The sequence below is a fragment of the Mustela nigripes genome, chromosome 3, assembly GCF_022355385.1.
Source record: "Mustela nigripes isolate SB6536 chromosome 3, MUSNIG.SB6536, whole genome shotgun sequence".
NCBI classification, from domain to species: Eukaryota; Metazoa; Chordata; class Mammalia; order Carnivora; family Mustelidae; genus Mustela; species Mustela nigripes.
In genome coordinates this window covers 79,820,819-79,839,035 of record NC_081559.1, presented here as the reverse complement: position 1 = coordinate 79,839,035, position 18,217 = coordinate 79,820,819, and the positions used below count along the sequence as shown (strand labels likewise).

Below are 18,217 nucleotides of genomic sequence, written 5' to 3'. Positions count from 1 at the left end.
AAAAGCAATTGTTCTAATCTACTCTAGCACATATAAACTAAGACATTCAATATATATTATTTTTCTTATTATTGGAGATACTAAAAAAAATCTACATTATTACTCCTAGGCTAGTTGTGAAGCTTTCCAACTTTGATATATGAAAGAGAGATATTCATGAAGTTTTCTATGTATTGAAGTTTAGTAATTAGAACCTAGTTTTCAGTTGCTTCCATTTAAATATTAAACAGAAATATTCCCTTGAATCAGAGCTTTTATATTTGCTACACATTCTATGACTTGAGTAAGAGTCAGTGTAAAAAAGTATATAAGAGTATGTGTTGTTCTCTAATGGAACTGCCTCTTCCAAGGCTCAGCTCATAGGTGACCAGGTACTTTTTTATGTGACCAGGTGACCAGGGCACCTTTTTTAGTTACTTAGATGACCAGGTCATCTCACTAAAATGGCTAAGCCAGACCCAGGCATTCCAGCTCACCAGCCAAGTCTGCAAAGCTTGTCACACAAAGGCTTCCCATGATAAAATGAGTTTGTGGTATTTGATGCTGTTATGATGGCTAGGTCCTTTAATGTCATTCCATACACTTCTATGCCCATGAGATTTCTTCCTGAAGGGCCAATGTTATCTTTTGATAAGAACTTTAGATCACTGCAAAATTTAAGAATTAACTGAAAGCAAACTTTAAAGAAAAAAAAGGTCAAAGAGATAAACCAATATCGATAGGTAATTACTCATCATTTGATTCACAGTTTTTAAATATGTTGCTTTATCAAATGATTTTATGATACATACTTTCTCTCGCATGCAGTTTTGTAGGAGGTTCTGTTCTCTGTAAAATTAAGAAAGGTTGAGCATTTAGTTATTACCTAGGGTGAAGAATTCATATAACTTTTCCCAAAAGTTCTAATCATTGAATCATCTGTTTCTTCTCCTTATACTTCAGGGTTTTCTCCGGAAATTCAAAAGGTGAAATAAACTTTTTTTGTCCCTCCCCCTCAATTTATCCTGCTCCTTTGATAACCACTTACTTTATTGCTTAGGAGAATAGAATTGTGGCTGCTGCATAACAATATGTATCTATCTGAAAAGTCTACTTTTGAGCCACCTTTGCCATGCCTGCTCTGTGCTTCTCTTGGGGACGCCACTGAATTGGAGCTAGAAGGTGGGCTAGTCCTTTCTGCCTGGTAAAAGGCAACATAAAGTAAAGTATTTGACCAGAGCTTTCTGATAATCCTTTACCTACTCTTTTAAATCCCATGGTCCCACCTACTCTTTCACCAAACAGCAAGAAGGGAATATGTGAATGATTATTCATTAATAATGATTATTATTAACTGTGGGTTAAAACAATAGGTTCCTAGCCATATGAAGTACTAATTTAGAGGGAGACCTTTTCTTCATATGAAAATATTATGTCATGTGTTCTAATTAGAATTATTTATCAACCACATCTTCTTGATCCACCTGGGGATAAAAATATATGTTTATAAAAAATACAAAATTAAAAAAATAAATAAATAAAAAAAATAAATAAATAAATAAAAAAAAAAGAATTATTTATCAACATACACTAATGAAATAAAAAAAATTCTGAATTGTAACAAATAATGAAAATTAAAGAAAATATAAGTAGTTAATAAAACCAGATCAAAGACCATATAATACTTTCATAAATTTCAACACAGGCTCTTTTCTTATAATCAGATATACGATACTTTTATGTATTTCAGTTCTTTTCCTGCTTCCTTAAAAGAAAATTGACATTCTTTTTTCATTTTTATAGGCCTGTGCTATACATGATAACATTCAGTTTTTCCTAAAGTCTAAAATTCAGTCATGAGAAACAGCAAGACTGAGAATTACATCCTAAATCTTGGGAGGAAAACAAAACAAAACAAACAAAAAAAACCCAAAAAACCCATCTTTACTGGTTTCAGCTCAGAAATTAGACATATTTAGACTAAAACCTTTTTGTGGGATGGAACCTGGAGCATGAAAGCTGATATCAGTGACATGTTTTCTATCTTTTGGCCTTCTTTATTTTTTCAGGATTCGGTTTCTCAGGTCAACCTAAGCATAATTTTCTTTTTTAGTCATTCTCCAATCTAACTCTCCCAGATTCATTTTTCTATTCTCCCCACATATACTGTAGGTACCTAACAGAACTCATGGAATCCAACCTATTAACTGATAACTGTTCCCAACAGGCTCTCTGCCACAAAGGCATGCACATAGATCCAAAAAGCAAAGACCTAAGAATAAAATTGACCAAGTAACAGAAAGCTTTAATGAAGACCACTTTGAACAATTATAATAACCAGATAAAGTATGACATCAGTGAAAAAAACAGAATGAGGATCTCTGAAAACTTACTCCTCCATAAAAGCAATGGGAAAACCATTGTTTTTTTAAAACAATTTCATAGTAAATGTTTTTATAGTTATTTTTTTTTCAGTATTCAGAACTCTGAAAATTAACCAAAGACTTTTAGCATTCCAGAGAATGTTTATTCAAGAAAAATAGTTCATCTAGGTAAAAACAGTGAGCTTTGTGGTGTTTTAACTTGCTCTATTTCTATCCCCTTTCTCCAGCTCCACGGTATCCATAAAAAACAACACCTTGCAATCACAGGGGCATGGCTTTGTTCATTGTGGTCTCTGCTTAACACTTAGCATTATGTTTTGAACATAAAAAAACATAAAGTTTCTTAATAAATGTTTGATAAATTCTCATTTAAAGTCTTTTGGATCTAGGCCTACTCTCCAATACAAAATGAAGCCTTCATGCAGGTCACTAATGGACTTCTAGAACTAGTTCCTGGTTTCTTGCCTTCAGTTTTTCTTATATATTCTGACAGACTGTCTATCATGCCTGCCAATATGACCACTACATTCCCCTTCCAAACCATCAGAGTGCTACCTATTAAGTAAACTACAAATTCCTGACCACAATCTGCACAGCTGCGGACATACTGCCTCTTCACTCTGTTACTCTTTATGTCTTCCATCCCAATAATATGAACTTACTCATTACCTAATTGCAGTACATAATTATTTCAACTCCATTTACACCCCTACTGCTATGGTATTGGCTTTGTCTTCATTCTTTTGGTCCTGAATTTCCATGTCTATTTTATAAACCTTTCTGTATTCCTTTTATATTAACATTAGAAAAAGATAGAACTAAATTATAGAGGAAAGAGAGGGAATATGAGGTGGACAGTAGATCAGATGTGGTGATTCTTCATAGAGTCTTATGAAATCTGGAGTTAAATCAGAACAAGAGGAACGTGATATGTGTATGATGGCCAGAGCCAGAATGGAAAGTATTGTTAGTTGTGCTTTATTTGTACTCTGACCTGAGACTGGGATGGGTACATGAAGCTAAATGTATTTTATTCCTGTTAGTTTGGGAGGGACTGGTGAAAGAAACCCAGACCATGCCTAGAGTTAATAATCTTAGCTGAGCCAAGATTATTAATTTAAGAGTAGCCAAAATATTTACTATGAATTGATTCTGTAGGTCTGTAATCTTGGGTGGGAGAAAATGAAGAGGCAGGAATTAAGACTTCATTAGGAGCCTCTTCTAACTTGTTTAATGAAGAGGCAAGTATTTATACTAATATTTATATTATATGTATTTATTCAACAAGTAAAATATATATAGTCATTGTTTACACGTGATCGTCATTCCTCCACTTTGTGCTTTAAACTGAACTTGTCAGTTTTCTTCCTTCTGCATCTATTACACTGCTACATATCCTATGAATTCTCAGTAGTCAGTTAAATTGACAGCATCACGATACTTCCTCCAAGGAAGTTTGATCTGAATATTTTGATACCCTTTATCACCATACATCACTTAACTCTGGCCTACCATTTTCATAGGGATCTGGGGTTTCTAAAATATATCCCAAACATTATTTGTCATATTATCTTTTTAAGAAGGTGATGATATTGGGTCTAAAATAATAGGTTTCTTTTTTTTTCCCCTAGAGTTGAGAAAACCATACCTAACCACCATAATAGGTGGCCATTGAGGTTTGAGGAATGAAAATCCCTGAGGCCTCCCAAATTTCTTCTCCAGAGACTTACAATTTCCATCATCAGAGGATTTGGGATTATATTGCAAATACCCTTTAGGAGAAGAATAATTGATTATGTCGTCAATATTTGCAGTAAACTAAGTTACCATTCTTCGGAAGCCAATAATCTCAAAAGGCCTAGTAAATGATAAATGTTTCAAAGGAGATAAAAGCAAAGAAACAAGATCCAGATGCTGGAAGCCTTCTGAAGAGGAGGGATTACTGTTGGATATATTCAGACGTGGTATGAAGATTCTGAAGTGAAGGGGGAAGATAGAACCACAGTGGGGATAAGGAAACAGAGAAGAGGAAAAACATTCTCTTGTCTGCTTTACAATTTAAGCTTAGTGCTGAGAGTTTGCAAAAGACAGAAGTCTCACTAAATCCAAGTAGAACTACTAGAGGATTCCGTATAATCATTTGCTTTTGAATAGCACTCATATAATTATTAAAATATTAATTTATATTTACACATTAATTTTCTTAGATACTTACGTATTTGAGAAAGCATGAGAAGGGAGAGTACCATGGGCTGTAGCATGAACATGAGGTCCTATTTATTAGAAAAATAAAATTATAATTAGTTTATATACTTCTCTGGCAACTTGTAAAGTGGAAATTAATATCCTCTAGTAGATCTTTATTCTTTGGTGCTATCTTGTTTAAAGGCCTCCAGAGTTTCTCCACAATGAAGCCTAAATTCCTTAGGAAGGCATAAAATATACCATATAATCTGATCTTCTCACCTCAGCAGTGTCTACTCTGGCTAGTCTCTATCCATTCATATGTATTCTATGGTCCATAGACACAGAATGACATAATTTGCTAAATATATCAGTTTTTCATGCTATTGGGCCTTTGATTTTTTGCCATTTCCTTAGTCTGGAGCATCCTATTCCTTCTTTTCAATTTCTCTTCTTTTAGGCTTCACTCAGTTTGTATTAATTCCACTAGAAAACTTTGCCTAAGTAAATAAATATCCTTCGTTAGTGCTCCTGAAGCATTCTACACGTTTCTATTATAAAACTCATTATGTTATATCATAATTAAATGTTTACTCTTCTGTGTTCCTGACTATGACATAAATTTACCACTATATCCTCAGCACTTAACACATAGTAAGTATCCAGTAACATTTGTTTGTTGAATCCATTATTCAATTAATATATTCCTAAACATTTATTGATTGATTTGCTGCCATTAATCTCCTCCTACTTGGATATTATCTTTTTTTTTTCTTTTTAAGGATTTTATTTATTTGACAGACAGAGATCACAAGAAGGCAGAGAGACAGAGAGAGAGAGAGGAAGGGAAGCAGGCTCCCCGTTGAGCAGAGAGCCTGATGCAGGGCTCGATCCCAGGACCCTGGGATCATGACCCGAGCCGAAGGCAGAGGCTTTAACCCACTGAGCCACCCAGGTGCCCCGGATATTATCTAACTTTATATATAATCCAGCATGATTCTATTGCTGAGTTTTGGGAAATACTTGGGATTGAAGTGATATAGGAAGTCTTTCTGCAGTCCATCTCTACAGACATACTGATTTGGTGTATGTCAATTATGCAAAAACAAAAATTAATAAAAGTTTTAGATAAAAAGATTGCCCTAAATTCAGAAAGTAGTTTTAGTAATTAGAACTAGTTCAAAGTTAAGTTTAGATGGTAACTCTTGTATCTTCCAGCAAATGAGAAACCAATAGGTACTAACCATGTCTATAAAAACACTTACTTAAACCCTGTGAAACTTTTTTGAGTTTGTTTTTTGTTTTTGTTTTTGTTTTTGTAGATACGTTTTTGTGTGCAGTTTGGTAGAAGTAACTAGAATTAAGAGTGCACAGATCTGAGAAATTAAGTGTGAAGTCAATACTATTTTAAAAGCAAAGTAATAAATAAAAAGGTTTTCGGTTTCCATTGATATGCTAGAGTAAATATCTAAAATATTTGCCTAGAATTCTATATAAATCATTAAAACCACCCTCTTAAAAGCAGCTAAGCTTTTAAACATATTAAGATAAATCTTTCAGAGTAAAAAATTTGGTGATACAACATGGAGGCTTAAGTGGATAGAAGAAGAATAAATGAAACAAGATGGGATTGGGAGGGAGACAAACCATAAGTGACTCTTAATCTCACAAAACAAACTGAGGGTTGCCGGGGGCAGGGGGTTTGGGAGAAGGGGGTGGGATTATGGACATTGGGGAGGGTATGTGATTTGGTGAGTGCTGTGAAGTGTGTAAACCTGGTGATTCACAGACCTGTACCCCTGGGGATAAAAATATATGTTTATCAAAAATAAAAAATTAAAAAAAAATTTGGAATAACACAAATCTAGAGCGATAAGCAACTTTTGCAGCTGATGCTTGCTCTATGCGCATTGGCAATACCTACAAACAAAATGGGGAATCAAAACGGAGTAAGAGCTTCTAAAAATGTACTGGATGCCAAAGAGCTATACATTGGTTGAAGAGTTGTCATAACAAAAAAGAAAACAAAACAAACAAAACTCATGTCACGGAGGTAGCAGCACAAATAAACTATGTCTTGGCTTCAGCTGTGGATAAAGGAAGAAGAGGAAAAAAATTAAAATATCTCTTAAGAGATAATCTGTGATTATGATTCCTATATGACTTTGAGGTTCAAATCTACTGCATGGCCATAAAACTCCAAGTGAGAAATTATTTTAAAATGAATCTGTATTTATAACTTTTGGATGCCTAGCAAAAGTATATGGAGAATTTTTAAACAGCTTTATAGAAGTTTAATTGGTGTTCAAAAAGCTCTACATATTTAATGGATTGAATTTGTTTCTATAGAACAACACATACTATCGAAATATAGAATTCTCAATGATACATTTCTGTCAAAAATGAGCTCACATATAACAATAATACCCCCTACATACACACGCACACACACAGAGACAAATATGAAGAAACAAACCCCATGACTGTTAATGGGGGGGGAAAAAAGCATTAGACTTAGACATCAGTGATTTCAGGTATTTGAATTACCAGATATAGAATATTCAAAAAGTTTGTCTTATATGTTTAAATATTTAAAGAAGGGATTGGAAAACATGGGAATAGAACAAGAACTTATCAAAAAAGTCCAGTTAAACTTGAAAAATAATTGTTCAGGAATTACGTGTGTGTGTGTGTGTGTGTGTGTGTGTGTATGCATATATATAATGTTTAATCAGAGAAATTTCAAAATACATTGAATTGATAAAATAGTAAATTAAATAAGCTAAAGAAAGAATTGGAGGTTTGGAGGACAAATTTGAATAAATTAACCAGAATGCAGCACGGAGAAATGGAAAGCACGATAGTCGTTAAAGGATATAGAAAAAAAAAGCTCTAAATATACATAACTGAAGTTTTAGAAGAAAGAAGATAATAAAAAATAATAAAGAAAGTCCAAAAGTGGACTCTCAACTATATGGTCAATTAATCTTCAACAAATCAGGAAAAAATATCCAATGGAAAAACACAGTCTCTTCAATAAATAGTGCTGGGAGAATTGGACAACTATATACAGAAGAATGAAACTTGACCATTATCTTATATGATACACAAAGATAAACTCAAAATGGATGAGAGACCTCAGTGGGAGACAGGAATCCATCAAAATCAAAGAGAGAACATAGACAGCAACCTTTTTGACACTAGCTGCAACAACTTCTTTCATGACACATCGCCGAAGGCAAGGGAAACAAGAGCAAAAATGAACTTTTGGGACTTCATCAAAATAAAAATCTTCTGCACAGCAAAGGAAACAGTCTACAAAATCAAGAGGCAACCAATGAATGGGAGAAGATATTTGCAAATGACATTATAGATGAAGGGCTGGTATCTAAGAACTATAAAGAACTTCTCAAGCTCAACACCCCAAAAACAAATACTCAAGTTAAAAAAATGGGCAGAAGACATGAAGAGACGCTTCTCCATCGAAGACATACAAATGGCTAACAGACACAGAAAAAAATGTTCAACATCATGAGCCATCAGGGAAATTCAAATCAAAACCACATTGAGATACCACCTTACATGAGTTAGAAAGGCAAAAATTAACAAGGAAGGAAACAACAAACGTTGATGAGGATGTGGAGAAAAGGGAACCCTCTTACACTGCTGGTGAGAATGCATGTTGAACTGCCACTTTGGAAAAAAGAATAGAGGTACCTTAAGAAGTTAAAAATAGAGGTACCCTATGACCCAGCAATTGGACTATTGGGTATTTACTCCAAAGATACAGATATGGTGAAAAGAAGGGGCACATGCACCCCAATGTTCATAGCAGCAATATCTAAAATAGCCAAACTGTGGAAGGAGCTGATATGCCCTTTGACAGATGAATGGATAAAGAAGACATGGTTCATATAGACAATGGAGTATTACTCAGCCATTAGAAAGGATGAATACCCACCATTTGCATCAACACGATGGAACTGGAGGGGAATATGCTAAGTGAAATAAATCAAGCAGAGAAAGATAATAATATGGTTTCACTCATACGTGGAACAGAAGGAATAGCATGGAGGACATTAGGGGAAGGAAGAGAAAACAGAAGGTGGGAAGATTCATAGGGGGAGATGAATCATGAGAGACTACACACTCAGGGAAACAATTTGAGGGTTTCAGAGTGGGGGATGAGATACCCCTTCATACCCAGTGATGGGTATTAAGAAGGGCAGGTGTTGCAATGAACACTGGGTGTTATATGCAAATAATGAATCATGGACTACTACATCAAAAACTAATGATGTACTGTATGATGACCTACATAACATAAGAAAAAAATAGCTTAACACTGAAAGAAAGCAAAAAGGAGAAATTAAAGGAAAATATAAAAAAGTAGAACAAAGCAAAGCACCAATAAGGCAGTAAAAATCTTCCAAACATTGTAAAAACATAAATGTAAATGGTTTAAATTCAAATAAAAGTCAAACTCCAAGACTCAATAAAAATAAAACAAGATGATGCAGATGTAGAGTGTTTATAAAAGCCACATCTATACATAAAAAGATACTAGAAAGATGATATAGCTATATTAGTATCAGATCTACTAAATTTGAGACAAAAAGCATCACTTATGATAAAGGTCATACATAATAACAAAAAGTTCAATTTTACACCTAAAACTAATATTACACAGTATGGTAACTAACTGAAATTTAAATGAAAAAATGAAAAAACCCTCTATTCACCAGGATAGTCCTGGATGTGCCTGCTAACCTAGATCAAAAAATAAAAATTAAAAATGGACAGAACTACATGGAGGAATTGATAAACTAATCATTCCCAATGATTTTTAGAACAGAGTAAATAGAAATAATTATATAGTACATATATATACACATTAAAATATATATTATATATAGTGTATTATATATTATATAACATATTATATAATACATAATATACTAAAATAAGTATATAGTACATATATATATAATATATTTGATATATAAGATATATGAACTACAAAATTCAACAGTTTGATTGAATGAAAATATTTAGAACATGGCACCACCAAATTAATAATATTTATAATTTTCAAACACACAGAACATGTAAAAAATTAATCATGTGTGCTAAGCCAATAAAGCAATTCTGAAGATATTTCAAAAGTCCGGTGCCATAAAGGCCATGGTGTCAGTCCACAAAGCAATTAAATTGGAAATCAATAACAAAAAGGAAACTAGAAATCCAATATACTTGAAATTACAAAACTCATTTATAAATACAAAGTAACAAAAAATTGGAATTTAGATATGATCTAGAAAAAAATGAAAATATTGTACATTAAATTTTACAGTACATTTCAAAATCTCTTACATATCACCACACCCTATTCTAAGCACTTTTACAAATACTAACATAATGAATTGCTATAGGAATCATATGAATGACGTATTATTATTACTGTTCATGTAACAGAACTCCAGCCAGTCTTAAAGGTTAACTTGCTTCAAATCAACCCACTTTTTGCTTACTGACCTAAGGTCCTTGATCTGTAACAGAACTAATTTACTAATTTACTTTCTTTGAGATATGCAAACCACTGGCCTGGGAATGAAGGACCAGAGCATTCCCAGGCCACAGAGGCCAGAAACCTGTTTGAAGCCACCTGGACTCTGATTAGCCAAAAAATCTTTCAGCAAAATATTTTTCTTTTTTAAGGTCACACAGTGACTTTACTGACCTCACTTTGTGCATCTGTAGACCTTGCCCTTCTTTGTAGAAGGAACAGAGTAGTCTTGCACATCCCCTGGGTACCAGGAAACCAGACCTTCTTGCACAACATCCACTCTGGACACCCAAGAAATAGAACTTCTTGCACAGCTTCTGAGCTCTGAAATAACTGTAGCTGGCATCACTGAGTCTGCAGGTAATCAAAAAATGTCACAGACTCCTGCACTCTCTTAACTGATTAAACCCCTTTAAAAATCTTATGGCCAAGCAGAAACCTCTGACAAGAGTCTGCTTCTCTGCAGATTTCTGGCCTCCTGAATAAAGTTCAAAGATTCCTTTCCAATCAAAACTCACCTCTCAATCGGCCTTTCCAGAGATGGGCAGTGAATTCGTGTTAGGTAACATTCTCATTTTATAGTTGGAAAAATCGAAGAACAGAGAAATTAAATAACTTGGCCAGACATAAATTTTTAGTGTTGGAGTATGGGTTCAATTTAAGTAGTCTTGCCCGAATATATGTTCCTCCCTATTATGCTATACTGCCTTCTGATAATCTGATCCATGTGGATAGGATATATGATAAGTTTATGCCAAGAAATTTGAAAATTTAGATGAATAAATTTATAAGAAAAGTGTAGTGGTGAAAACAAACTTAAAAAGAAACAAAATACATAGTTTCAAATCTAATTGAATCTGTAGCTTTAAATTTTTTCTCACTAAGAGAGCCAGGACCAGGTTAAATATTTTGCCAGTGATTTATACCAAACATTCAAGGAATATTCAGCACCATACTAGGCATAAAGCAGGAGCTCAATACATATTAGTTGAAAAGGTGAATTAAGAGATTGCATAACTTATTAATAGCTGTTACTGATATTTACCTGATTCACAGAAGTAGCTTGATCTCTTGTTTGTTCTTTCATTCCAATCAGCATTTATCTCCTTCTACATAATCCAAACAACAAAACAAACATCCTCAACGGAGTTTTTCCCCCAGCATTTGAACATCAACTATTACTTACATATTTAAAATACAGAAATTTAAGATTTTGAGAATTTCTCTTAAGTGTCAATTTTTAAGAAATGCACACATTTTTTTTAATATTATTTTTTATTTTTTATAAACATATATTTTTATCCCCAGGGGTACAGGTCTGTGAATCACCAGGTTTACACACTTCACAGCACTCACCAAATAAGTCAAGCGGAGAAAGAAATGCACATATTTTGTGATATTTATATTAAATCTATTTACAGAAGTTAAAAGTTCACAGTTGTATCATGGGAGGTCCACAAGACCGCCTAAACATTTGGTGATTTGCTAAGGCTCATGGAACTCAGAATATAGTTGTACTTGCATCTAAGATTTATTACAGTAAAAGCATACACTATAGGATAAGGAAGGGTAGAAGACATAGGCTGAGTATGGAAAAATCCATGCATAGTTTTTCTTATGCTCTCTCCTCCTGTGAAAGAACACACTTAAGAGGACACACTTTTCTCCAACAATTAAAAAAAAAATGCAGTAACATGTACAGTGTTTCTGCCCAAAGAAATCAATTAGAAAGTTAGTACTCAGTCTTTATTGAGTCTGTATTGAAGACTGATCATAAGGACACCCTCCATCTTAATGTATATCAAAATTCTAACCTAAAAAGAAATCAGATGGTTGGCAAAAATCACGTTATTTGCAATAGAATGCACCATCCATTCAGGTAGGGAAAGTTCTGTATCACTTAGGGACTGTTAGAAAAGCTAACCTTCCCAACACTAGACAAAGGGCAACCTTGAAAGCAGGCCCTTCTAAAGACAGCAGTCTCAAGCCTGCTGTGTTAACTCTTTCCTACACAGTAGTATTCGCTGGCATCCTAAAATAAACTATCTGTGGAGTGCGCTGATTAGAAAGTAAACTCAGTGGAACAAAAACATAGACGTGTTTTTAAACAAAGCTACAATAGGAGAAAAGTTTAAGTAGAGCTGGACCACAGAACAGGCTCTGTGAATATAGAGGAATGTCATTCTCTAGACTTGTTCAAGAACTCAACATGTTCAAGGAGGTAAATCCAGTGAAATAAATAGGCTTCTTTTTTGCACCCCGGGTCTGAGAGCTGAAGGTTGCTAGAAATACATTTTCTGACAGTGGTAGCCTGTGTACATGTTGGAAGCTGAGTGTAATACTTTGTATAATAAGATGGCCATGCTGTTTCTCATAATAAATTAGGAACTTCTGGACATTTGGTACTCTTTTGAGATCAACATAAGTGGAAAATTTAATAAACACATTGAACAAAAAAGGTCAGCAGTAAAATTTAAATACTGTTTTTACAGGAGTTTTTGTTTGTTTATTTGTTTTTTAGTAAAGGACATAGCTTTTGCAATCTATTGGGCAGATTGAAGATTTTAAATATTGAAGTTGTTAAGATTTTTTTTGACTCTTAGCATACTTGAAATGGATAATGACATAGTAGAACACTGAGCTATAAAATATGAATAATAAAACTGTACTATAAAGAAGCATTTTATAGTAAACATATATCTTAGAAGTTATATGTAATGTAGTCTGTCAATTATTATGCATTAGAAGAAACAGAAAATGATGCCACTTCCTACCCAAGTCAAGTAGAATTCATTTGGAAAGAACTTAATAAATTGCCATTTTCAAATCACGTTAACTTCTTTAACATGGTTAAACAGTTAACACTTTGCTACTAATGGAATGGATGATGTGGTTTTGACTCCTATAATAAGAAGGCAACTCACAGAGGAAAAAAAAATCTAGTTTATGTAAGAAGACATACCCTGAATCTTTGGGTTTAACTTTCCAATAGCAGGACTCTGATGGCTGGTCAAGAGCCAAGAGGACTGATAGCATGATTTTCTCTGACCAGTCCACCAGTATTAGTCAAAGCCCAATCAAAGGCCACATTAATATTTCCTCTAAAGGCTCGGGTATGTACTGTGAATTATATTTAGAAAAATTATCTGAGGCCTATTAAAATCTTATTATAATATGACTAATTTCAGGGAGTGAAGCAGTTTGTTATGGTCCCTTCATGATTGAAAATTTTTATACCAACTTTATTCTTTTTTTATTCACTTTTTATTCATTTATTCTACTTGCATTTAGAGCAAGAGAAATATTATATACCTCATTTTTTGGAGGATCCAAGTAAGACTGTGAAGTTCTTGGATAATTTCTTGTGGGTGAAGCTTGAGGTGAAATAACTGAATTTTGAGCTGAGGTGAATACAGCTCCTAGAGAAAGAAGAGAGAATTTTACATATCAGAAGATCATATTTCTGGAGCAAGGGTGAATGCTAATGAATATATCTGATCCAGTGCTCTCTGCTGAGCCAGCACAATCACTAAATTACCACAATTAGGGATATATTTGAGTTAAGGAAGTATCTCCAAGAATAATATGACCTTTTTAAGTGTTCACTGGCTGCAGATTTCCAGTGGTTCACCATTGCCTTTAGAGACAAGTCTGAAATCCTTAACCTCTAATCCTAATTTATTTAACATTATGCCAGTTTAATGCCTATAATTAAACACAGACCACTGCCAGAATTGTTTCCATTTCATTCAGTCTGCAATGGAAGACCAGTCACTACTTGGGTAGGGGAATAACCAAAGCTGTGTTTTAGGGAAGACTGCTTTAACAGTAAAATTTATAGTGGATTAAAGGAGGAGGAGGAGAATGGAGGAAGGTTACTGAAATAGTCAAGAATGAAGGAAACAGGGTAGAAACTGTGGGAATGAAAAAAATAGAAAAGGGCAAAAGAAAAGGAGATAGACAGAAAGTGGCAACTTTGGATTGCAAATACAAAAAAAAAAAGGAGTCAAAGATAACTCACATCTTGTGCCTGGGTGAAAACAGAAGAAAGATCAGGAAGATGATGACTTTGATATTGTATTGAATTTGCAGGAATCATTGGCCACTGGATGGGGGTGTCTAATATTTTCTGTATATATATGAAGGATATGTATGGAAGTATTTTTAGTGACTTCCAGAAATCTAACAAGGCACAGAAAAATTTAGCTAATGTGTAGTCCACTGAAGGGGAGATGAGAAATAAGACATATTATCTGTGGAGAATTGATGGCAGTGGAGTACAGGGACCTTCCTGGAGATAGTTCTCTGTGCTATACCTTACTGAATCAAGTATATCAGTAATGTGTTGTAGCACTATAAACAGCCACAGTAGGGACCCTAACTTTTCTACAGTTCGCAAAATGCAAAAGCTATACTCATCAAACAATCACTGAAATACATGAGCCAATTATAATATCTATATTCATAAATAATTTTATACCATGCCTTGCTTTCCAAAATAACCATGGATTTTATAATTAGGTAGAACAATTTGAAAAACTATATGATAAAGCCATGATTATGAACTTAACAAAATAACAAGTATGACTATTTTTTATTTTACCTCTATCATCAAAAGTACTTGATTTTCTGGTTACTCTGTCTTTCTATATGGTATAGAGAAAAACATTCATTAGCAACTGTACTTCTAAAAGAAAGTTTGCCTCTGTCAATCAACCAAATTTATAAAAAATTTCCCCCATTTATCCCCTAACTTTCACATGAAAATTGTCTCAGGGAAAATATATATTAACAACCTTCTAGATTATCTTCTATAGGGAATCTCAAATTTAATTACTTTAAAACTGAGTTCATTATGTAGCAATGTACCATTGTTCCTTTTCTAGTATTCCATATGTTGCTTAAAGGCATAGTAATCCATTCAGTGGTTGGTTCTAAAAAGTTTAGAGTCATCAATCTGTCTAAGGGAAATAAATATAACCCATTCCAATCCAGCCTCTAGCTTAGCAAACATATTTCTCAAAATTTTGGCCAAAATTTTATTTTTATTTTGAGATCATCATTTCATTGTGATATTTTTCCCGTGTCTGTCTGCACCATCAGGTAATGGGTCCTCAAGGGGAGTGATTATGTTTTATTCATGTTTTTATCGTTATGTGTCCCAATTTGCTCATTTTCCCATCCTTCTGGTTGAGCACAGGGCTTGGTCAACAATAGATGTTCAATAAATTTTGGCTATTATTATTGCAATTGCTAAATGTTTGAATTAGTTTCTGCTAAATTACACAGTGACTCAATACTCTTAAGGAGAGATTTGGCCTCATGAATAGATCATAATACCCTTAGCCAATCAGTATCATGCTAGTGAAGTAGATAGGTCATAGACGTGAAAAATTAACTAGATAAATAATCACCATTCAAAAGATTGGGACAATATTATACCTTTTGTTCTGTACCATTAACTTGCACTTCTAACTGGCCAGCTGAAGTTGCTGGTTTTTTGACAACAGTCTTTGAACTACTTAAAGATTGATAAATAACATTTGATGCAGGTCCTGAAAGTAAATGAGAGAGAGACACCATAGTTTTTTAAAAACAACCTATTGAAGTGTAACTGAAATACAACAAACCACACTTATTTAAATTGAAATTTTTTTAAATTTTAAAATATGTCTACAACTCTGAGGCTATCACTGCAATCAAAATAACTTTTACAACACCATTAAAATTTTTTCATCTCTTGAGAAGTGTTTTATTATATGGATAAATCACAGTTTTTTATCCACTTACCTACTATTTGGGTTGTTTCCATTTTGGCCTTTCACAAATAAACCTTTATGAGCTGTCATGTACACGTCAATTATGTAGACATGAGTCTTCATTTCTCTTGGGTAAATACCTAGTAGTGGAATGACTGGATCATATGGTAGGTATAAGTTTAACTTTTAAGAAACACCACACTGTTTTCCAAAATGGCTATACCTTTTACCTATCATTCACCTGTGCATCAGAATTTCAATTCTTTCACATTCTTGCCCACATTTATAAGCAGAAGAAAAATAGTAAAGATCAAAGTGAAAATCAAAGACATAGAAAAAAGAGAGAAAATAATGAACCTAATAACTGATTCTTTGAAAACTTCAACAAAAGCCAGATTGACCAGGGAAAAGAGAAGACAAATTTTCAGCATCAGGAAGATTAGAGATAACACCACAACAACAATCTATAGAGAATACTAAAAATAATAATAAAGGAATATTATGAAAAATGCATGGCAGTTAAGTTTAACAATATATACAAGTGACTAATTCCTTAAAAAACACAAACTAATCTCATTCATGAATAGTTGATATGAAGAACTACAAAGGAAATTGAATATGTTAAAAAGATGTCCAGAAAGAAAGCTCCAGGCTCTAATGACTTCATTTCTGAAGTATACCTAAGATCTAAGGAAGAAATCACATAAATTCCACACAAACTCTTCCAGAAAATTGAAGAGGAATGAATTTCTTTCCCAGCTCATACTTTGAGATCAAGATCACTCTGATACCAAAATCACTGAAAGGTATTACAGGAAAAGAAAACCTCAGTAAACATCTCCCCATTAGCAAAGATACAAAAATCATAAGTAAAATAAATTGAATCTAACAATACATGATAAAGTTAATGCATAATGAATGAGGTTAATCCATTACTCATTAAAAATAAGCCAAAGTGATTCAGAACAACATTAAAACATAAAAAAGAAAATTTAGATGGTCATCTCAAAAAATGCAGAGAAAAATATGATAAAGTTCAATACACATTCATGATCAAACCTCTTTGTAAATGAAGAATTTGAGGATATGTCCTTCCTATGATAAAAGTTATCTTCAAATATCTAAAGATGATACTCTAATTTATATTGATAGCTTTCCCTTAGGTGTTTGGAACAAGATTAAGTTGTACACAATCATAATTTTATTCAACACTATCATGGAGGTGCTAGCCAGTGAGAAAAAGAAAACGAAAAGTGATTTCAAAGAAATCACAGAAGAATATGTTGTAGAAACTAGAAAGCTCAGTCTAAAATTTATTAGAGATATAAGGGACCAACAATCAGCAAGTCAGCCTAGAAGAACCATGAATGTTAGAGAACTCAAATTGCCATATTTCAAGACTTATTATAAAGTTACAGTAATTAAGAGAACACTGTATCCACATAAGAACAAATAAATAAAACAGAATTTCCACTAACAGTTCTGTCTGTATATCTATCATCTATATATGTTCACTTTATCTTTGCAAAAACGACAGTAAAACTCAATGATATTGAAGCAATTTGAATGTGTACACTATAAGGTTGAATAATCCTGTCTTCCCAGATAGCAAGGAAGCTATCAGAAATCATTAGGGTTATGTCACAAAGGACTCAAGAATTATCTTAAACGGAGATCCCACTCACCAAAGCTATCAAACTTTCAGCATGAATAAGCACGGTAAGAGAACTGTATTGAAGCACTTTCAATTTATTTAAATCTATAAATTCATAATGACATAAAACAAAACTGGTTGCTCACTGTTGGAGGATGCTACTGAAACAATTAACTATTTTGAAAACTGATAAATGGTGGTAAAATATTAAGCATCAATCTGATTTTCTGAAGTATCTTATACACCACATTGTAGCAAAGTAGTAATTAAGAGGAAGTTCATTTTATACAAGTATTACAGTTAATCCATGAAGAAGGAATCATAGATTTAAAATATCCCTTGAGGAAGTGGAGATGCAATATGGGGGGTTAAGGGGGTAGGAGAAGAACGAATGAAACAAGATGGGATTGGGAGGGAGACAAACCATAAGTGACTCTTAATCTCACAAAACAAACTGAGGGTTGCTGGGGGGAGGGGGTTTGGGAGAAGGGGGTGGGATTATGGACATTGGGGAGGGTATGTGATTTGGTGAGTGCTGTGAAGTGTGTAAACCTGGTGATTCACAGACCTGTACCCCTGGGGATAAAAATATATGTTTATAAAAATAAAAAATTTAAAAAAAAAAAAAATTAAAAAAAATAAAATAAAATATCCCTTGAGGAAGTGGAGATGCAATATGGGGGGTTAAGGG

The 18,217-nt window shown here is 33.5% G+C and overlaps 1 protein-coding gene across 1 annotated transcript in view; it reads right to left on the bottom strand.

Annotated features, from left to right (window-relative positions):
- FSIP2 (fibrous sheath interacting protein 2) overlaps window positions 1–18,217 on the bottom strand; it is a 91,970-nt gene that overhangs the window by 50,078 nt on the left and 23,675 nt on the right. The window contains exons 10-13 of the mRNA XM_059395494.1: window positions 13,426–13,532; window positions 11,159–11,222; window positions 4,012–4,135; window positions 792–828 (exon numbers count right to left, since the gene is read on the bottom strand). Coding sequence (XP_059251477.1) covers window positions 792–828; window positions 4,012–4,135; window positions 11,159–11,222; window positions 13,426–13,532 — 332 coding nt within the window. The remainder of the gene's footprint in view (window positions 1–791; window positions 829–4,011; window positions 4,136–11,158; window positions 11,223–13,425; window positions 13,533–18,217) is intronic.